We start from the raw sequence: 24081 nt of genomic DNA on the forward strand, positions 1-24081 counted from the left end.
TTATTTATTTTTAAAACAATTAATTTTTTCATTCACAAACTTTTTGTTTGATTTTATCCCGTCACAAAAAAAGCTAATATTTTTTTATATATATTTGATTTGTTACAACAAATACTACCGTTAGTTATCTATGTTTGTATGTGTAGGTATACCGTTTGATTATTAAAATTATTTATATATTTTTTTTGTATTTAACTTTATTCCGTATTTATTTTTTGGTTCGTTTACCATTTACTCTGATTGCCAACTGCTAACTGAGCTTATTTTAGTACAATTCGAATATTTTATAAACTTTTACAATACACAAGTTGTTGAATTCCCGTTAAAGCAACAAAATCGCATAACAGTTAATATGTTTTTGTTGTTGCCATGTTCGGGAGAGTTTGTGTGTTTATCCTTAGTAAAGTTCCCGTTTTTTTTTTGTTTTGTTCCTCTTGTTGATAGTAGTTGTTTGTGTTTTTCTTACATTCTTGTTTGTGTATTGTTGCTTCCCATTCATTACTTTTTTAAAACTTTCTCTCACATCGACTTTTAGAGAGAATGTATTGAGGATATTGAGAGTGTTCGATATAGTAAAAGCTTTTCGAGTTTCTCTATGAAGTTTCTATGTTTTTTGTTTGAGTTTTTCCACTAATAAAAACCTATTTCGTTACACTTAGATTAGACTATAGATTAGGCTATAGATTAGACTATATAGTCTGGACCGGACTATAGACAGATAGACATAGACATTGTCTGTATTCGACTATAGTGTGGACTATAGTCTGGAGTATAGACTAGACTATAGACAAGACTATAGTTTGTAAAGACTACAGTCTGGACAAAAGACTATACTATAGCCAGGATCATAGACTAGACCATAGTCTGGACTATAGAGTACAATTGTTCATGACTATAGACTGGATTATAGCCTGCACAAAAGACTAGACTACAATCTGGACTATAGACTAGACTATAGTCTGGACTATATTCTTGACTATAATCTGGACCATAGACTAGTCTATATTCTGGACTATAGACTAGACTATAGTCTGCACTATAAACTAAACTATAGTCTGGACAATAGCCTAGACTATAGTATGGACTATAGAGTAGAATTATTCTTGACTATAGACCGGATTATAGTCTGGACTAAAGACTGGACTACAGTTTGGACTATAGACTAGACTGTAGTCTCTACTATAGACTAGACTATAATCTGGACTATAGACCAGACAATAGTTTGGACTATAGACTAGACAACAGTTGGGACTATAGACTATACTATAGTCTAAACACTAAACTAGACTACAGTCTGACTAGAGACTAGAGTACATTCTGGACTATAGACTAGACTACAGTCTCGACTATAGTCTAGACTACAGTCTGGACTATAAGCTTGACTATAGTTTGGACTATAAAGTAGACTATAGCTTTGACTATAGTTTGAACTATAGACTAGCCAATAATATTGACTTTATACTAGACTTTGGTAAGGTCTATATTGACTAAAGACTAGATTATAGACCAGACAATATTTTCGACTATAGACTAGAGTATGGTATGGTCTATAGACTAAACAAAAATCTTGACTATAGTCTGAACTATGGACTAGACAATAATATTGACTATATACTAGATTCAAAAGTAGACTTAATGCTATAGTCTAGACTAAAGTCTATATTCTGTACTATAGATTAGGCTGTAGACTAGACTATAGTCTGGAATATAGACTAGACTATAGGCTATAATAGACAACATCATAGTGTGGACTATAGAACATATTAAGTCGCTACAAACACTAGACACCGGACTGCAGACTAGACTATAATCTGAAATATAGACAAGAATAAAATCTGAACTATATAATATACTATATTATATAGTTCAGATTTTATTCTCAGAAATATAGACTAGAATAAAGTCAGAGCTATATCTTGGACTATAGTATACAGAACTATCTAGTCTATAGTTTAAACTATAGATAAGAATATAAACTGGACTTTAGACTAGGACGTAGTCTGGACTATAGACTAGACTATAGAATGGTTTATCGACTAAACTATAGTCTGGGCTAAAACCGAGCTACAGTCTCGAAAATGGACAACAATATAATGTGGACTATAAAACAAACTAATGTCTGGACTAAAGTTAATACTATACATAAATCCTTATAAATGTCTACAGACACTTGTTAGCTTCAAAATAAACGATTAAAAAACATCGCACAACAGCTTTTGCTCTCTTGTAAAGTTTCCTAAAATAAACATCCTCCTGTTGCATGTAAAATGTTTTCTATACAAAATTTGTTTTTGACTCAAAATAAGTGTAAACTTGATACCTTTACATACACATGTGTAAAATTTTTTTCTAAAAAAAAAAAAACAACAAATACCAACACAAAAACATTAAAGAAGTTCAAGATGAAGGTTATTTGTGTGTGTAAAAAAAGCTTTTTCTAAGAAAATTCCAACTACCTAATGGTAAAATAAAGAGTTTTCGCTCTCTCTCTACCGAACTCTGGAGCTTTGTCTTATTGACTGCAAAAGGTTTTCACAATTATCTCTACTCAAATTTCTAAAACAGCTGTTGAATGATTGTTGTTTTATTTATTTATTTATTTATTTTCTTTTACTTGCAGTGACACATTTCCATGTGTTTTGAGAGTCCTTGTTGAGGGATTCGGCCATTCATTGTTTAGCCATTTTTTATGTAGTAAACATGAAAATTGCTCCCAGCTAAAATGTACATTATACTCTTAGAGCTCTTAAATTGCCCTTTTCCCCTAAAAAATATAACAACAGCAGCAAAAAAGTAGCAAAAAAACTCAATGGAATATTGGTCTCTCATGTGCTTATGTAGATTATAAAACTGTTTTGTTTTTTATAGTTTTTTATTCTATGCGCTTAAAACGTAAAGGAGCGACAACAAAAAACAACATAACGTCGAAGTTGTTGCTATTTTAAGGCAATTTTATGTTACAAACACATAGTCACTTGCTATGTATTGGCTTGTAATTGTTTGTTGGAGATGGAAACTAGGCCAAAAAGGTACCTTTTGATGGTAAATTTCTACACCATTCGGCTAGTCAAAAAATGTCTTAACTAGACTAGACTATAGACTAGACTATAGACTAGACTATAGACTAGACTATAGACTAGACTATAGACTAGACTATAGACTAGACTATAGACTAGACTACAGACTAGACTATAGACTAGACTATAGACTAGACTATAGACTAGACTATAGACTAGACTATAGACTAGACTATAGACTAGACTATAGACTAGACTATAGACTAGACTATAGACTAGACTGTAGACTAGACTATAGATTAGAATATGCACTAGTCTATAGGTCTATAGACGAGACATTAGGTCTATAGACTTGACATTAGGTCTATAGACTAGACATTAGGTCTATAGACATGACTATAGACTAGGCTATATACTAGACTGCAGACTATTTTATAGACTAGACATTAGGTCTATAGACTTGGATATAGTTGGATTACGAATTACTCGTGTATAGAAATATATCCAGGGTAAAAATCGATCTATATATTAACCTAGCCAAATATATCTATATTTTACTTTCTATTGTATTATTTTCGTAAGTAGCACACCAACAAAATTCGACTGCACAGCAAACATTCATCATTGTCAAATAATTATGACACATTCATACAAATGCAATGATCCTGTTTTATGGATTACAAAGTAACTTATTAGCACTAACAAACTATCTGAACAGACACCTAGCAAGTATTTATATAGAAGCCATGAATGAGAATGAAAACAAATGGTATAAATAATGTTTTTTAATTAACATTTAATTGAAATTTGTTCGATTTGTGTACAGAAAAAGAACATATTTAAGAAGAATTTAAAATAAAACTAGTCCAAGGTTAGAAAATACAAATGTTCCAATATCGAATTTAAGAAGCTAAGAAAAAAATTAAATTCAAATTACAGGAAGTATCACCTAATGCTCATATAAAATTTTAAAATATTGCAGTAATTTTCCTTAATCTAAAAAAAGCTTCAAGCAAAACAGGTCATGTTTTTCTATGGCTAAATTCTATATTAAGATTTAGTATTATTAACTTAACCTTAGACAGCTAATCATTTACAGCCGTGTTTTAAAGTTATAAATAAAGTTTTATTTTCCCACTGCCATTTTGTAAGAGCCAAAATAATATTATCCCTGATATTTATATTACAACAAAAAAGATTAATTCGATTTTGAATTCTCACTTATTTTCCTTAAAGGTAAAAAAGGACAACGACAAACAAATACAAATAAAAATCTAAATCATTTAGGCAAAAAAAAGAAACAGGCAAAGTAAAGACATAAATAGCAATACATCTCAAGAGTAACATTTTTGTTGTTTCTTTTTTTACTGTTAAGAAAACAAAAATCTCTAATCGTTAATATTTCAAGTATTTTTGTTTCCAAGGATAAAACACAAGAAAATTAAGCCCACATTCATTCATTCATGGAGCATAAAAAATTAGGTCACATAGACAGGAGAAATGTTTGTATGTAGACCATACTCACCCATACATATCAATGTACATATACTCAGACAACAACTCCGTTCAATGTTAAAATAGAAAGAAAAACAACAAGGAATGTAAGCACACAAAAAAGTTATCAGGGTTACAAAGGGGGAAAATTGCAAAAGTACTTTTTGTCTATAGTTAAGTCTGGTTTATGGTCTGGTCTATAATCTAGTCGATAGTCTGGTCTATAGTTCGGTCTATAGTTTAGTTTATATTCTAATCCATAGCCTAATCAATAAGCCTATAATCTAGTCTATAGTATAGTATATAGTCAAGTTTATATTCTAATATATAATAGACTAGACTATAGTCTAGTCTATAGTCTAGTCTATAGTCTAGTCTATAGTCTAGTCTATAGTCTAGTCTATAGTCTAGTCTATAGTCTAGTCTATAGTCTAGTCTATAGTCTAGTCTATAGTCTAGTCTATAGTCTAGTCTATAGTCTAGTCTATAGTCTAGTCTATAGTCTAGTCTATAGTCTAGTCTATAGTCTAGTCTATAGTCTAGTTTATAGTCTAGTCTATAGTCTAGTCTATAGTCTAGCATTTACCTTCTAAATACTTAAAACCGCCACAGTTAAAATAAACATGTTAAACATTGATAAGGATGAATAAAAATTAATTTAAATGATTGATACGTTTACTTGATTGTTCTTGTTATGTTCATACACACAGAGAGACGCAAGGATATTTATGTAAACACACATGTGAAGGTATATACATAGCTATTTAAAGATTTGATTGATATGATTCAATAATTTGATTATATTCACGAAATGTTTATTTTAAATTGATTTTTTTCTGGAAATTAATTAAGTATAATTAAATGTGTTCAGTCAAAAGTTACAGTTAACGAAAATATCTTTGGAAATATTCTCCAATATTTTAAAAGACATTTACAGCATATTTGGTTATTTTAAAGTTTTATCAAACGTAACACACACCTTTTACATCAAAATTATTCCAGCTTACTTCCATCATTACCATAAAATCCCTTCCAGCATTATGACAATGTATTCACTATTATTCATCATTTAACGAAGTATTTCTTTGTTTTTAATTTTCCATGAACATTGAACTTGAATTAAAGTTTAGCTGCGTAAATGTCAAAGCTTCAAGGCCTTATGCAATTCGAAAACAACATCATTACTATCACTGCGAAAATGTGCAACACAAACTTTATGAAATTAACTTTGTCAAAGAGCTGCAGGCCAGTTGACAGTTAATATTGGGTTTTTCTGTTTGTCACAGATAATAAAGTGTAAACTGCAGTTATCCGTTGCAAAAACAAAATCGTTATTAGAATTTTTGTACTTTAAGGCTTTAGTCAGGACTTTATAACCATAGACTATACACAATGAATCATAGAATAGACTATATACAAGACCATAGACTAGACTATAGACTAGACTAGACTATAGACTAGACTATAGACTACAATATAGACTTTAGACTAGACTATAGACTAGACTATAGACTAGACTATAGACTAGACTATAGACTAGACTATAGACTAGACTATAGACTAGACTATAGACTAGACTATAGACTAGACTATAGACTAGACAATAGACTAGACAATAGACTAGACTATAGACTAGACAATAGACTAGACAATAGACTAGACTATAGACTAGACTATAGACTAGACTATAGACTAGACTATAGACTAGACTATAGACTAGACTATAGACTAGACTATAGACTAGACTATAGACTAGACTAGACTATAGACTAGACTATAGACTAGACTATAGACTAGACTATAGACTAGACTATAGACTAGACTATAGACTAGACTATAGACTAGAATATAGACTAGACTATAGACTAGACTATAAACTAGACTATAGACCAGATAATAGACTAGATTATAAACTTTACTATATACCTACATATGTATTCTCCAAAATTCCTTAAAATTTAAAAAAGGAAATGAATCAGAAAAAGAAAAAATAAGGTAAACAAAAGTAAACTTTTTATCAAATAAACTTTCATTAAAAAAATATATCAGGCCACCAAAACCAACCTTGCCAAAAAAGAAAAGTTTTTACCTTTTCCCTGTAAAAAGCAAAACAAAAGGTAAACCATAGCAAATGTAGTAACAGGAAGTAACATTGAAAATTGTATTTGAACAAATACGCAAACACACATATACAATCACACCTGGAAACATACACAATTAAAATAAAACACACAAACTATAGAAAATGTCAGCACAACACAAATCACTTTCTCTAATTATTCCTTAATTTGTTTCAAGTTCAAGTGAGAAATCTTATCGCGACACGAAAAGAAAATCAACAAAAAAAAAGAAAAATGAGTGAAAAGGGCAAATAAGAAGCGAGGAGTTGTTGTTTTTAATGATAATGGGGGTGACTAGGCACAGTAATAAAAACAACAATAACAACAATATTAAAATAGTAAAGTATAGAGTTTAGAAAATAAAACAACAAGATAATAAAAGCAACAAAAAACAACAGCTTTGTTTATAATGAAAAATAATATCTTGTCGATTTAAACATTGAAAGTTTCCCTTCTGTTCTGTTTTGGTTTTTTTTTTGCTTTATTTTAAATTAGCACACACAGACATGCTGAAGTGAAAAGAATCTGGTTAATGGAAAATGTTGTTAAAGGTAACCCAATACTCCATCAGTTACTAAAAAGTAAAACTAAGGAAGAACGTTTCTTTAAGCACAGAGTAATAAAGGAAATATTTCGTTTCGGAAATCTATACGTTCTGAATTCTAGACTATAGTTTATTCTGTACATATATAGTCTAGTCTATAGTCTAGTCTATAGTCTAGTCTATAGTCTAGTCTATAGTCTAGTCTATAGTCTAGTCTATAGTCTAGTCTATAGTCTAGTCTATAGTCTAGTCTATAGTCTAGTCTATAGTCTAGTCTATAGTCTAGTCTATAGTCTAGTCTATAGTCTAGTCTATAGTCTAGTCTATAGTCTAGTCTATAGTCTAGTCTATAGTCTAGTCTATAGTCTAGTCTATAGTCTAGTCTATAGTCTAGTCTATAGTCTAGTCTATAGTCTAGTCTATAGTCTTGTTTATAGTTTAGTCTATAGTTTATGATATAGTCTATAGTTTATTCTATTATGTAGTCTTTAGTCTATTCATTTAATACTCTGTCCTCAACTTCAAAAACCTTTTAAAATAAACAAAGAACGATCTCGATAGTGACAATTATTTCTATGGCAGTTTTCAACAGGATACCATCAGCAGTATATTGCTGTTTCGAAAACATTAAGTTGCCCCAAAGGTAATATGACCAAGCTTAAGACAACACAAGAATTTACTATTTACTTCCTAGGACAATGTCCTTAACAAAATTTACAATTCGTACATTTAAAATAAATTAATTGATTTCAAATTGTTTAAACGTGTCCTTTGCCGCATTAGCTTGATTTTAAGCTTTAAATGTAAAAAATTATTTATACAATACCTGATTTAAAAATAGATAAATTTTTATTAAGAAATCGGAAAATATTGCAGTGATTTATATATTTAAAAGTCAAATCAACACTTCAAGTTTTTATATTTCTTTTCTTTCCTCCTAAAACTAGCACAATTCCATCATTACCTTACCAATACTCTCGACTTTAAATAATTCACCTTTAAATGATTAAACAAAACTGTTTTATACAAATGCCAAGATAACCGTTTACTTCTGTATTTTATTAAAAGTTAGACAGACATTGTTTTTCTCCTATAAAATATCTGATAGTTTTTGAAATCCTGTTCTAATTAAGAATTTTAATTAATTTTACTTATGATTTTTATATATTTAGTTAAGATTGACGCATTACATGACGTAAAGACATTTAAAACGCCTTTTTATTTCATATAAAAAGAAAAAACTCTCACAGGATTAATTTAAATTCTTTCATTTGAAATGGTTTACATTTAAAATATTAATCTTTCATTTTGTTTACTTAAAGACAATATAATTTTAAATGTAATTTTTGAGTTTTTTTCAAGCCATTTTACATTTGTATAAAGTTACACGGAAATATACACATACACTTTCACAGTCGAAACAATAAATCCTTTCAATTTATATCCTTGAGGCAATAGTGTAATGAATTGTACCAGGAGAGTATGTGCTTGAGACTGTGGCAACATTACAATGAAGTGTGTACGTACATACATACATATAAATGTGTGTGTGTTTACTACTTCCACTAGTTTAGTGGGTTGCAAGTGTGGTTGAACAATTGAGTATTTCAATTTATAGTATTTTTCTGCAAAATTGTTGCTTTAATACTAGATTTGACTATAGATTAGACTAAAGATTAGACCTAAAACTAGACTACAGATCACACTTAAAACTAGACTACAGATTATGCTACATATTTAACAAAAAACTAAACTAATAACTTGACTGTAGACTAGACTACAAATGATAAATACTAGATCACATTCGAGTCATTTATGACTCTTTTGCAAAATTTAAATGATCACATATGCGCTAATTTTCTAATCATAAATGATATATTCATCGGGACCAACACGCAACTTAAGTTAAATGTTTTTGTTTTTATATTATTGTTAAATTAAAAAAAAATTTACGATTAAAACGATGGATTTATATTTCACTGGAATACCATTCCGCTAAAGCTAAATCGTTGAAATTTTAAGTTAACTTAATTTATTCAATATAGCATAAAAGTATTTTTGTAGACTATTTAAAATTAACTGACATTTTTTTCACGTAAACATATATGAATACTGCGAGCTATAAAAACTATATCAAGGGAGGTTTTTTTTCTTTTACAGAGTTGTATTTATAGGGAGAGAAACAGGGAAATGGAAGATTTCTACTTTTTATCCACTCCCATGTCAAATTTAAATTTTGAAAGATCGTAAAATTTTCTAGTATTTTAAAATTTATACAACATTTTCTGCACGCAATTTTTTACTCAGAAAGGTTTTATCCTGACAGTTGTTAGTTTTATTTCCTTTATATATTATTATTGTTATTATCATTCACCACTTTTAAAAAGATAAATTTCAATAATGCGCTTCTAGTAGTTCAAAAACGTCTAAATTTTGAATGAGAAAATTGCATCAATTCCACGCCAGCGTAGCGTCATTTTCATTTTGATGATGACATCGTTTTTATTATTATATAAAAACTTACCGGACAATTTTTCTGAGATACCCCTCCTCTCATAATCGGTTTTAGAATTTTTGCTGAACTCAGCAAATTTCCAACGCAAAATGCTGAGCCTCAGCAAAACACAACCCTGTGTTAAAAAAAATTAGTACAAAAATACAACTCTGTGCTAATAAAGAAACGAGCTACTCGTTAATCCCTCACATTTCAAACGTGTTTTTGTGAAACACAGGTAAAACTACCGTTATAGCAGAATAATGTTTTAATTTTTTTTACCTAAATAATAAAAATTTTGTTTGTGTAGAAGGGGGTAAGAATTTTGTCAGTAAATCTAAACAATAAATTGTAATGTTGGAATAACCTGACTTTTTCTTATATTAAAATTGCGTATTTATTACTATTTTAGCTATACTCAGCTTAGCAATATTAAATAAAGAAACGGTTTTTCCTAAAATAACGTTTTCGTACATTTTCTACAAACCTACCTAAAATTCTATAAATCGACTTTCGAATAATCGTACAATCGACTTTTTGTCGAAAAAATACAACTCTGTAGTAACGAAAAAAAAACGCGTGGTCCCTCACATTTTAAACGAGTTTTTGTTTCCAACTTGTACTAGTTACTCGTCAATTTTAGTCGGAAGAAAAAAATTTTTTGCTACGGACCGAATTACAGCAGCAAAATATCTTTCCATAATAATTTTCGTATTTTTATACAGTTCATATTAATAAAAAAAATGCTAAAATATGTAAAAAATATAAAGAAAAGTGTAATCAACAACCAAATACTAAAATAATTAAAAGTAAACGTAAAAAAGTGAAAAAAATTCAATTTCAAAAGTTGACGGCTACCCATAAAAAAGAAGAAAAAAATCATTGAACGCGAAAATTTCTAAAAGAATATGGTGTAAAAAAAGATGGGAAAATACATATAGAAAAATCAAAAGAAAAAAACGTGTAAAAGAGTTGCAAAATAAATAATATAGAAAAACGAGTTAAATGAAGACAACAAGTAAAAAGAAAAAGTTTAAAAAATTAAAATAATGATAAAAGAATTTAATAATATCCTAAAATAAAAAAAAAAAACAAACGTAAAGGACATTCAAGGAGAATTGAGGAGGTTAAGAACAACAACAAGCAAGAAATAGAAGGAAAACAACAAAAGTAACGAGTGGATTAAGAGAAAAAGTAAAAGAAAAGAATTGTTTTTATTACGGTTACGTGTTGTTGTAGAAATTAAAGAAAAGGGAACAAGGAAAAAAGGAATAAAAAAGCCAAACACACACAGGACAGTGTGAGAGCGGGTGCCAGACAAATTGTACAGCATAACTACAAAACAAAGTTTCACTAAGGCCGACCGCACCCGCCAATTAATAATTTCATAATAATAAAATTTTAATTTTATTATAAAAATAGAAATCTTGTCAAAATTCCACCACAAACGCCCACTACAACCAACTCCATGCCCGTGTCCGTGGTTTGTGAGACTGCGGCCAGTGTTAATGCCGCCCTAAGGGAATCTTTAGGTTCAGGTGTTAGTTGTTCGGCCGCGGCCAAACAACAACAGTCAACGACATCATCATCATCATCAGCATCGTCCCAACAACAAGATGATAAAATGAATGGTGGCTCCAATGTCGATGATATCGATACATTGCATGGCAAACTAGTGGCCTCCGCTAAACGGGTATTATTGTCGAAAATCGACTATGAAGAAGTTACCAATTATGGTCAATCTGTTTTGGATAGTTTAAAATCGAAATATATTGTTTTAAAGCCCTCATCGGCAAATAATAATTCCATGGAAAATGGTCGTAATTCACCAGCAACCTGCAATAATAATGGCGCAAATGGTGACAGCGCTGCCGGTAAGTGTACGTGTATTTTTTTTTTCTTTTTTATTTTGTTTTCATTTTATATTTTGTGTGTGTTTTTTTCAATATAGTTTTTTTTTACAAAAACAATAAATACTTCCTTTTATTTTGTGTAAATATTTGTGCAGACATTTTTTTCTCTCATCTTCTTAAGTAAACGTCAACGTTTGTTGCCTAAAACTAAAGAAAGAGATAGCTTGTTGTTTGCTTTTGGTTTAGTAAAAGAGTGAATGAAAAGAAAGACGTTTTTTCTTTTATTTTTCATTTTTTTTTTCATTTGTTGTCAATAATGATAAAATGCAGTTACATTGTTTTGGTTAGAGTATTGCCAGGTTAAAAAAAAGTTAGTAAAATTTTGTTGTTTTTTTATAGAAGAAAAATTTAAATTAAAAAAACACGTTTATTTTTAATTTTGTTTAGGAAAACTAAATCACGTGCTTTTTACATTTTTTTGTTAAAAGTTAAATTTTAGTTTTTTAACCCCCCAATATCTAAATTTCTTTATACTTTAAACATTATTTATTATTAATAGTAATGAATCATTGTTATTGTTTAAGTTGCTTGTTGTTTAAGTTTTTTTTTAAGAGACAACAAAGAATTTTTTCTTTATTTCTTTTTCCGTTATAATCAATAAGTAGCTGCTGATAGTCTAGCCTAGAATGGTTACCTATCCATTCTACGCTTGACTATCTTTTTAGAAATATAGAAAAATCATAAAAACCTAAAAAAAAACATTTGTCCTTGGATATACATACTTAGCTGCAAATTTTGACTTGACTTTTTGGGCCCACCCAAGTGTATATAGTTTATTTATACAGTTTCTCATATTTCAAAATATGATAAAACTTTTATCAAAAAAATTGATATAAAAGCATTTAGGTTTAATAATAAATTTTTATTTATTGTGTAGATTTTTAAATACCCAGGATTCTTGAACCTATACTTCTGCCAATTTCCTTTACAATTTTTTATTTCATACCTATATCGTTATATTTTCATTCACGTGTAAAATTTCACCTTTTTAAGCGCCAACCCACAACCCATGTTGGCAACATTAAAATTTCTATTATTTTTGTTTTCTTTGTTGTGTCATTTTCTTGTTTTTCTTTTATTTTTTATCACGTACACACTATACAGTTGCTTTGCTTTTGATTTTATTTTTATAATTTCCATACACACACACAAACATACAATTGCAAAATGTGCTTATCACGCGAAATAAGAAAAAAAAAGAAAAAACAACAACAAAAATAAATGACAAGAGATTTTTTTGAAGTATATGTCAAAAGTAGAAAGAAAAACAAAAGAAATGTCATAAATAGCAAGCAGCATATTTTGTGTTAACTAGGAAAATTAAATATTTTTGAGTGCGCGTAAAGCAAATAAGGAAAATTCTTGAATTTTCCCTTGAAAAATATGGCTACAAGAAAATCCAAGGATAAAAATAGCTAAAAAAAATTAAAAAAAAGGAAATGTGTTAAAAAAAATAATATTTTTGTCCGCTTTTTTTCATTTGGACAAAATGAAAATTTGGAGTTTATTTTTACTAGAGACCTTACGTGGCCTCGTGTTGGATTACTTAATGTTATGGCTTTTATATCGTTTCATATTGAAACCTCTTTACTTTAAAATCAAGAGGTTTTATAATTTTATTTGCTACAAATTGCAATGTAATTATATTAATAATAATTATGAATTATGTTATTCTTGTTCTTCCTCTTTAAACGACTGTTTATGCCCTGATAATGATGAACGAACAAAAACAACAGATGCCAATGGTAATGCAAATGGTGGTGGCGCAGGAACACCTAATAAAAAAGCTCCTAATCCAAATGAATTACCTGCCCCCAAGCGAATACTCTATCCCAGAGAAAATGTGCGTGTAGGCTGGAAGGCTACTGGTCGCAAATGGGATGTTGGTGTTGGTATGATGAATGTGGGAAATACTTGTTATTTAAATTCCACACTACAAGCCATATTCCATGTACCCTCTATGGCGAATTGGCTTATGTCAGATAGTGCCCATATGGAACGTTGTGAATCAACAGATGCTGGTTGCATTATTTGTGCCATGGCCAAAACTCTGCATGAATCACAAAAAAGTCAATCGGCTATACGACCCTACTATGTTTATTCAAAGTTAAAATCTATATGTAAACATTTAGTTATGGGTCGCCAAGAAGATGCTCATGAGTTCTTACGCTACTTGGTAGAGGCTATGGAAAAGTCCTACCTCTCACGTTTTCGTAACTACAAGGAATTAGATCAATACAGTAAGGAAACAACACCGTTAAATCAAATTTTGGGTGGCTATCTAAAATCTTCTGTACGCTGTTTATCCTGTAATCATGTCTCAGTGACATTTCAACATTTTCAAGATTTACTCTTGGATATACGTAAAGCCGATACAGTGGATGAAGCTTTAGAGGGTTATTTTTCACGTGAACGTCTCGAGGATATGGGCTACAAATGTGAAGCTTGTAAGAAAAAGGTAAGATTGATAAAGTCATGGAATTGTAACCTCTTTAAATAAAACTATTTTTTCCAAAAAAAAGTATAATCTATGAACTAATTGTACTAAGTACTTATCTTTATTAACTATACAATACTGACTGGAATATGTACAAATCTATTGAACAGTCTATGAGCTAATTTGTTGACAAGTCTATGGACTTTTAATTAGTCTAAGAACCAGTTTATCTAGGCTAGCCTATAAAATATATGGACTAAACTATGGATAAATTGATTAACTAGTTTATGAACTAGTAGTTTATCTTATCTACTCACTAGTCTATAGAATATATAGCAAAAAAATATAGAATTTAAAACTTATCTAATACTTTCTTAACATTCCGTTGTATTAGGTTTCAGCTACAAAACAATTTTCTCTGGAACGTGCACCCATTGCCTTGTGTATACAATTGAAACGTTTCTCAATGTTAGGCACTAAACTAAATAAACAAATAACTATAAAACCTAGACTGGATCTAACGAAATATGCCTCACGTAAAAATCCTGGTGAACAACTGACCTACCGCCTAGTGGCCATGGTTACACATTTGGGTGCTTCCCAACACTGTGGTCATTACACAGCCATTGGTTTAACCGAATCGGGCACCTACTATAACTACGATGACAGTTATGTGCGTCCCATATCAATGCAAAATGTCTGCAATACAAATGCCTATATAATATTCTATGAAATGGATACACAGCCACCTAGAAATGTCACGAGTACACAGGTAAGCGGGGCCCAGAGCACATCGGTAGCTTCCAGTGCCAATCAAAAGGAGACAATTAAAATGAATGGTCATGCCTTGGGTGGTTCACCGCGTATAATTGGGCCACAGCTGCCGCCTGGCTATAACACAAATGGCACCGGTTCAGTGACCTCCTCTTCTACGCCTTTAACCAATGGAGGCAGTAAATTATTGCTGAATCGTTCTGCCTCTATACCATCCGCAACTACAACATCAACCTCATCATCAAATGGTGGCAGTAGTAAAATAATGATACATTTCAAAAATAACAACAACACTAGCAGTACAGTTAAAACCAGTGCTGCAACATCTTCAGTAACTTGTGCCTCGGCAACCTCATCTACAAGCAGTTCCACATTTGATAATCTTAAAAATAGCAGCAACAACAACAACAATTCTAACGGTCTTCACTTAGTGGGGACCGGGAAATTTCAGGAATCTACTACGAATACGAAGTATCCACTGGGTGTCTCAACAACTAAAAGACAAGTTAATAATCTTAAAAACAGTAACGAAAGTTCCTCCGATGACGATGACGAAAATGAGATTGTAAGCTCTTCAACATCATCACAACAAACACACAACGCTACACAAGCCACACTGCCAAGTATGCCTAAATTGGGTGTCGAATCCACAAATACAACAAGTCTAACAAATGGTTATGCTAAAAAATCACCTGCCCCCATAAAAAGTCTTGTGCCATACGGCTCGGAGACAGACGAAGAAGCTGATGTCTGTATGTCGGCGACTACAGCTACAAGTGCTGCTGCAACTACTGCATCGAATGAACAGCAAAAACGTTTATTACCCAATCCTTTGAAGCGTAGACAGAGCTCTTCATCATGGTCAAGCAGTAGTTCATCGGATAATGATGATGATGCCAATGATAACGATGTAAAACCCTCGAATGGCATAAAAATTAAAAAGGCTGCATCATCTACAGCAACTATTTCAAAATCACCTGCTAAATCTGCCAACGAAGTGGCTAAGAAATCATCAGATACCATCGATGAAATCTTCAATAGCATTAAACGTTCCAATAATACAAATAACACAAACAATTCGACCACATCCTCGGGGGGCAATGCAACTCTAAAGAAAAAATCACAAAATCAGCAATTTACCGTTACCTCAACCACTACCACAACAGATTCCTCCTCATCAGAGTCCGATGACTGCAGTGGCAGTAATAATAAAACAAAACCAACATTTAAAAGATCACACTCTACACCACCTTCACCTCCAGTTGTTAAAACAAACTCTGGCATTTGGCAAGTTACCTCTTTACAACCAGTTACCGCCTGCATAAGTCCTACTGCAACAATGCCTTCATCTTCAGGCTTATCATTACCTGCCGCCTCAACAGAAATCAAATCACCCAAAAATCATAAAAATCCCTTTGCCACAAAACCTCTCCCGGTGGCGACAGATAATGCCAAACGCTTAAAGAAAGATGCCACCAATAAAACTTTCAATGGCAACGGCTATCAACGTAATACAGCAGCCAATGAAGCAGCGGTTTCAGAACTTTTAAAACAATCACATCGCGGCTATGGCGCACCAACATTAAACTGGAATGGTCAACAGAGTGAAATTGATAAAGAGGTAAGTTAAATTTATTATTTTGTTTTTTTCTTGTATTTTCTTTATGTTTTATTTTGGCAAATATATACATATTCATATAAAGTATGTAGGTATGTTTTTAATTTATTATAATCAATTTAAAATTGTTATCAATTAACTTTAAATTAAAGCAAAATTGTTTTGAAATGATATGATAGTAACTTATTTAATAGCGTTGTATTGGTGATTATATTACGGACTAAGTAGGTAACTATGGTCTATATTTTATAGGCTATAGAAAAGAATATAGTCCGGACTATAGATAATACTATAGACTACTATAGACGAGTATGAATGTCGAGTGCTTAACGTGAGTACCTGGCATGATGCCCTACCCCTTGGTGGTCTTTTTCATCAACTGGGTAGACATGACAACGGTCAACCATCGCCCCTGAATCCTTCAATGAAGAACTCAGGTGACAATTTTTGTACTCGAGCTATCTAATCTCTGACGATTGGATGTCCTCTGTTGATTCGGAAACAGCACCTAGAGACGTAACCGGTAACCGGAGAAAAACATACCACACATTTATTATAGGCAGACGGGTGGATGAGGACCGCCGTTCCCCACATTCATTCCGTACCATATACAATTAATACCAACTCCACAGTCACTCCTCTGTGGGATATCTGTTGTTTCGGCAACAACACCGAACTTATCCCGAAATATTGACTTTATCTTGCATCAGTCTTTTAACCGCTACTTACTCTCCCCGCGAATTTGGGTTTAAACCACAGTTACTACGTTGATCCTTAAGGAACCTCAACCAATTAACCAGCAAGGACTTAGTCCTGCGGGCCACTCGTAATACCAGATTATGCGGTGCTCTGGTCATGCAAGGACAAAGCCAGGCAGTAGACTGAAATCAATTTTTTAGTCCCGGCCAAACTAGAGGTATTGGCCAACTCTTTATTCCCCGGGATTGCAATAACACCAAGGTGTGGAGGCTTCACCAAGGTAACATGCCCCCGGGGGGAACTATAGACGACTATATAGACTATAGTACAAACTATAAACGAGAGTATAAACGAGATTATAGTCGAGACTCTGCTTTAAGGACTACTGTCCAGGCTATTGTCCAGAGTATAGACGGAACTATAGTACAGACTTTAGACGGGACTATTATACAGACTGTAGACGGGATTATAGCAAGAGAGTGGTTCCATAAGACATCATTCTATAGTCAAGAATACTGTCTAGATTATAGTTCAGACTTAGACGAGATTATAGTCTATATTATAGACAAGTCTAGTCCTGACAATAGGCGAGACTATAGTCCAGGCTATAAACTATATTATAGTTGAGAATTTTAAGTAGACTGAAGTCCAAAGTATGGACAAGACTATCGTCCAAACTATGGACAAGACTATAATCCAGACTATAAACTATGGAAACGGTAATAGTCCCGACAATTGTCACATAAGAATATTGTCTAGATTATAGTCCAAACTTTCGGCTGTAGACCTGACTATAGTCAACATTGTAGATAAGATTATATTCCAAACTATAGACGAACATGTGATCCAAGATTTCAAAACAATTTTGCTAAATTACTACAAATATTTATTAAAAATAATTAACAAAATAAACATTATTGGTTTATGATTAAACAAATTCCCTAAAATATTCAAATTACAAATAAATATAAGTTGTATATAGAGTCGTCTTCTATCGTTGTTTTTTCAAAACTCAAAATAAATAAAAAAAATCATTTAAAAAAAAACTCACAAACAAAAGGTTAAAATAAACCTAAAGCTTGAGCACTTTTATTTGAAATAAAACACAAATAAAAAAATAATTATATTTTTTTACAAAATCGTTGGTATTTTATAATTATATATTATAAAAAAATTGCAATAAAACTATAATTGTCCAATTCAAAATCGGTGTTGTACGGTTGTTTTTGTTAAAAAAAAAAATTATTTGAAAAATTTTTATGACTTACAACGATACAACGATACGACATCGTTTGTGAATTGAACAAATATTTCTTTTTATGGACCACTAAACTATCAAACTAATGAAATGTTCTTTTTGATTTACGACTGAATAATAGCCATTCTACTTTTGTCTACGTTAATTAATGTTTTTGATTTATTTTCCCAAAAGTTTATTATTAAATTAAATGTGGTTTTATTGGAATTTATGCAATATTTTGTTTTTTTTTAGGTCAATTATTTTATTTATTATTTTTATATTATTTGGTATAAAAAAAAATCCAGTTATTTCTTTTATAAACAGAAAATGTGTTAATACAATAGGAACGGTATATAATTGTATAATATAATTCAATAACAACATAAAACTATTGTTAAGAATCTCTTTTTAAAACTTTTGGATGAAGTTCCTTTACATTCAAAATTTTTCCATATTTCCAAAAATATCTTTAGATTTTTTTCAAATTTTTACAAATTTCTAAATTTTTAACCAACAAACCGTTCTTATTGTGTTAATACACTATTACACTATCAGTTATTTATTTACATAATTTTTGTACAAAAGTAAAATACCAAGTAAAAAAATAATAAATTATTTGAAACCGAAAATAAACAAGAAAAAAACTGCGTCATTATCCTATTTTCCACTTCCCTTTAATTTAGAATTTTTATTTGTTTGATGAGAAACGGATAGAAGACGACGACGACGACGACAACGACGACAGCAACATTAACAATAATAAGCAACAAGAACAACAACAAAACATCAACAATCAAAATAAACATGATCTAAAACATGATGATAATGATGGTGATGATGATGATGATGAACTTTATAATAACGTCAAAGAAATATCAAATTTTAAACAAAACAACACACAACAACATCATCAACAAAATGAACAAAACTCTGACAACAATATCAGCAATTTTGTAGCAACAGAGCAGGATATTGAAATGTATGCAACAATTGAAAATTCTAAACAAAATCAAGAACAAACTAATAACAACAAAAACTCTAATACAACACCAATATCCTTTGGTATGGATGATATAGAACATAAACTAACCGCTCAAGATATTCTAAAACATAATGAACATATTGTACAACAAATGATGGATGAAGAAATGGAAAATTTAGATTCTTGCAGTTCTGGCACAACCGCCACTACAGTTATCAATACCTACAGTTTATCATCGCCTAATTCTTCATTATTAACAACAATTTCTCCGCCTGCCACACCCACAACAACATCAAACTCTCGAACAATAATAAATAGAAACACCAACTGTACGACTTCACTACTGTCAACAAACGAAGAAGTCGATGAAGAAATTTCAGCTTTTATATACAACGAAGAAGATACTTTGGAGGATAATCTATAACAGGAATATTTTAAATATGTGCATTTTCTTATGATTTTATGATACTGCTACTGATGTGTGGTATTAACTTTAGCTACACAACTACAACAATTAGCTTATCTTATTATAAAACATCAAGTTCGAACAACTACAACAAACCAGCAAATAACAACTTTTACTGCCAATTAGTAAAAGAGTTTTAAAAGTCTACGCTTTAAAAGGCCTTATTGTGTTTTTTTAATTTAATTTAAAAGAACGACCTAAACAGTTTTAAAAGGAAGGAGATAAATGAATTCCATTTTCCCCCCAAAAAAAACTACAATTTTCAAAAGAATTTCTTTAGAGAATTTTGAAATATTGTTTGTTTGATTTGCATTTATATTTTTTTTATTTCTCTGCTACAACAAAAATGATGTGTGATATGGTGATTGTGATTGTTTGATACTTTCTTAGTAGTCGTTTCAAGTTCAAATAAAAATGGCTTATCTATTATAGGTAATTTCATTTTTTTTGTTTATATTTATTATTTATTTCTTTATAATTTTTTATATTAATTACGTTATGTAGTTTTAAAAAAATCATATTTTAAAAATTTGAAGATTCACTGCATTTCGAATAAATTGAATTTTTATAAAAAATTTTTGCTTTAGCCTGGATTTTCAAATTCCGCTATTTCATAGAGTTTTAGGACTAACATACGCGACTTTAACTCCCCTATCGCTTAATCTCATTTTACGCGAAATAAATTCCACTAAAATTCCACTGTGATTCTAATGTTGCAACAGCTGTTTGCAACAAACAACATCAACTATTGTGAATGAATTGTTTACAGTAAGTTCACGCTAGCAATATTCCATTCGAGGGGAATGAAAAATTTCACTTCTATTTGCGATAGGGGTGAAAATGTTTTCCTTTAAGAAGAACTTAAATTTCTCATAAATTTTTATATTTTATTAAAATTTTAAAATATGTATTAATAAAAATATTATTCACCTCTATCGCCAATCATCATTTCATGTGAAATATGTTCCCTTTTCACTTTTTTTGTTTACACACTTTTTTGTTGTGAAAAAAATTCCCCTTTTGTGAAATTTTGTTGATGGAATTTTGTAAACATTGAACAGCTGTTCCATACAAAATCAACTATTGTGAATAAATTTTCGAGGGAACAAAATTTCCACTTCTATTGGTGATAGGGGCGATTATCAAAAGTTCAAACTTTTTGAATTTTCACAAAAATTTGAAATTTTCAAAAATAATGTTGAACATTTTTCATAAATTAAACAGCTGTTCCATATAAAATCAACTATTGTGAATGAATTTTTCACAACAAGTTCGCAATAGCAAGGAACAAAATTTTCACTTCTATTGGCGATAGAAGTGATTATCGATAATTCAAACTTTTTGAATTTTCACAAAAATTTTAAATTTTCAAAAATAATGTTTTCAAAAGCTGAATTGAAAACAAACAGACAAATTTAAACAAAATGAAGATTTTTTAAATTAGAAAATTTCTCAAAAATCTAAAAAATATTGAAAATTTTTTTAATTTGAATATTTTACTACAAAATATTCACAAAATTCTAAACAAAAAAGAAAAATTCAAAATTTAGATTTCTTTTGAAAAAATATTTCAATTTTCATAAAATATTGTAATTAAAAAATCTTAAGCACAAATTGCATTTTCCTAAAAATCTAAAAAATGTTTAAAATTTGAATATTTGGAAATATTCACAAAATTCTAAACAAAAAAAAAATCAAAATTAAAAATTGTCATAAAATTTTGATTTTTTTTAACATTTTAATTTTCACAAAAATTTTGAAAATTTTCTATAAATTTTTTAAATTTTTGCCAAAATTTCTTATTCTTAACAAAATTCAAAATTTAGATTTTGATTTCATAAAATTTTTTAAAAACTTGAAATTGTCATAAAATATTGAAATTTGTAAAAAATTAAAATTTTTTAAATTTACACAATTAAAAAAATTCTAAATTTGGATTTTATCAAAAAAATTTAAATTTTGAAATTTTACAAACAATTTGAAATTTTTACAAATATTTTGAAAATTTTACAAATATTTTGAAAATTTTACAAAATTTTGTTATTTTTTCCAAAAATATTAAATTACAAACAGACAAATTGTATCAAACTATAAATTTGAAATTTTCACAAAAAAAATTTTGAAAATTTTACTTTTTGAAAATTTCTCATAAATTTAGAAACATTTGGATTCGTTCCCAAAAGAAATAAATTTTTAACCAAAATTTAAATTTTGGAATTCTTTTGAAAAATATTGAAAATTTCATAAAATTTTGAAATTTAAAAAAATTTAATTTTTTTCAAAATTTTTAATAACAATTTAACAAAAATTTCAAAATTTGATTTTTTACAAAAAAAAAATTAACAAAAAATTATGAATTCTTTAGAGAAATTGGCAAAAAAGCCCAACAATTTGGATTTTTTACACAAATTAAAATTTTTACAAAAATGTATTGAAAAAAGTACGAAAAACATAAATCACCCTTTTTTTCTAAAAAGAAAAATTGTACCAATTTTAACAAAATTTTTTTTTATAAAAATATACTACACTAACGAACAAATTTTACGCCAGAGAACGGAGTGTAAGAGAAAAACAATAGATTTTAAAGTGTGACTTTGATTACACATTTTTGCAATAAAAGTTTTTTTTTTTTTAAATAATTTAATTTGAATTAAATCCAAACCGACAAACATTAACAACAACAACAAAACGAAATTGTCTTCAACAAAATTGTGGTATTTTTTTGTATTTAATTACAGATCATAAGTGAGGCACGCGAACAGCGACAACGTGACTGGGAAGATGAAGAAGAAAATGAAATGGATCGTGGCAGACAGAAAAAGGTTAAAGTGCCAAAGGATCCATATGCAACAACACGTACACCCGGTTACAATCCATTCCAAGAGCAAGAAAATCAAAAACGTTGGAAACGTTATCATCATGTGGGCAGTGGCGGTGTCGGAGGCGGCTATCGTCACAATTTCCAACGTAATAAATTTAAATTTCAACGTTTTCAACATAAATTTCCCAAGAAAAATATGAATAACGGCGGCGGTAGTCTGGTAAATATGAATAGACGTAATGATTCTTAACCAGCCCAAGAAAGAAAGATGAAAATTAATATAATCCCCTACAACAATAACAACAGTTTAATAATGAAATATAAAAGATGAAATTATAGGTTTTTTTATATTAATTTTAATATTATTATTATTACTAACTTTACAACAACAAAAACAAAAACAACTATTAATTAATGTTACTTTTAAGTTATCTTCAATATTTTATTGTATAGCACAGCAACAACAAAATAATATTTAATGAAATGAAAAGTTGTAAATGAAAATTTTAAAAATATAAAAATTTAACTTTTCATTAAAAGAAAAAGAATTAATAAAAGTGGATTTTTTTTCAATAAAACAAATAACTGCAAAATATAATAAATAAACCGAAATTTTGTGTATTTATACTAAAAAACTAATTTTAAAGATTTAATGATATGAATATTATTTAAAATTAAGATTTTTTTCTTTTTTTTATAATTTTTTGCTAAAAATTGACTTTTTGTTATATTTTTATTTAATAATAGTAATAATAGATATGCATTATGTTTTTTTTTTGCTTAAATTAATTTTATTATATTTTACTTTTATCATGTTAAACATTTTTATAACAAAAAAAAAAAAGAAAAATAAACAAAAAAAATTCAAATCGAAGGAATAAAAACACTATATAGTTATAACAACAACAAAAAACCTTAAAAATATATATCTATATAAATAAATATAGAAATTTAATAATAATGAAACTAAAAAAAAAACAGCATGAGAATGAAAATAAAAACCAACCAATTTGAAAATTTCATTTAAACACATTTAAATGTGAATTTTCCTATTAAAAAAAAAATACAACTTTTTTTCTTTAATAAAAAGTTAAACAAAATGCGTCAAATGCGCTTAAACCATTTTTTTTAAATATATTTATAAGTTTAGTTTATAAGTTTTTGTACATATATATATTATTAATAAATAGCAGAACATATACACACAAACACACAACAATTAAAACTTAAATATTATAAAAATAATAATAAAAGAAAATAAATTCTAAATAGTGAAAAAAAAGAAAACATAACCTCATATAAAATTCTTTAGTTTAAATTAAAAAATACCTTCCTTTTCTTTTTCTCACAACCTCTCCTTCCCTCCTTATTATAGTTTACAAATTATATTTGTATATGTATGTGTTTAAGTATAGAAACAAAAAAAGAGTTTTAAAACAGAAATACAAAATAAATAAATCTT

General features: G+C 29.3%; 1 protein-coding gene across 3 annotated transcripts; it reads left to right on the top strand.

Annotated features, from left to right (window-relative positions):
- Positions 1–10615: 10615 nt before the first annotated feature.
- On the top strand, positions 10616–23018 carry LOC111678501 (ubiquitin carboxyl-terminal hydrolase 36). 3 transcript variants are annotated; one of them, XM_046951253.1, is made up of 5 exons: positions 10616–11549; positions 13319–14040; positions 14414–16414; positions 19034–20230; positions 22537–22584. In XM_046951253.1, exons 1-4 carry the CDS (start codon positions 11138–11140, stop codon positions 19754–19756), a joined length of 3858 nt encoding a protein of 1285 aa, XP_046807209.1. In that variant the 5' UTR covers positions 10616–11137; the 3' UTR covers positions 19757–20230; positions 22537–22584. The 3 variants fall into 3 exon arrangements, with proteins under 3 accessions (XP_046807209.1, XP_046807210.1, XP_023295644.2); XM_046951254.1 differs by having other exon boundaries at positions 10616–11543; XM_023439876.2 differs by lacking the exon at positions 19034–20230 and having other exon boundaries at positions 22537–23018.
- Positions 23019–24081: the final 1063 nt, after the last annotated feature.

The sequence above is a fragment of the Lucilia cuprina genome, chromosome 5 (assembly GCF_022045245.1).
Source record: "Lucilia cuprina isolate Lc7/37 chromosome 5, ASM2204524v1, whole genome shotgun sequence".
Lineage (NCBI taxonomy): Eukaryota > Metazoa > Arthropoda > Insecta > Diptera > Calliphoridae > Lucilia > Lucilia cuprina.

Coding starts and splice junctions, on each gene's coding strand:
- LOC111678501 (XM_046951253.1), top strand. CDS start 11,138: ATGCCCGTGTCCGTGGTTTGTGAGACTGCGGCCAGTGTTAATGCCGCC. Junction 11,550..13,318: donor TGACAGCGCTGCCGGTAAGT/GTACGTGTATTT, acceptor CAAAAACAACAG/ATGCCAATGGTAATGCAAAT. Junction 16,415..19,033: donor AGAGTGAAATTGATAAAGAG/GTAAGTTAAATT, acceptor CCTTTAATTTAG/AATTTTTATTTGTTTGATGA.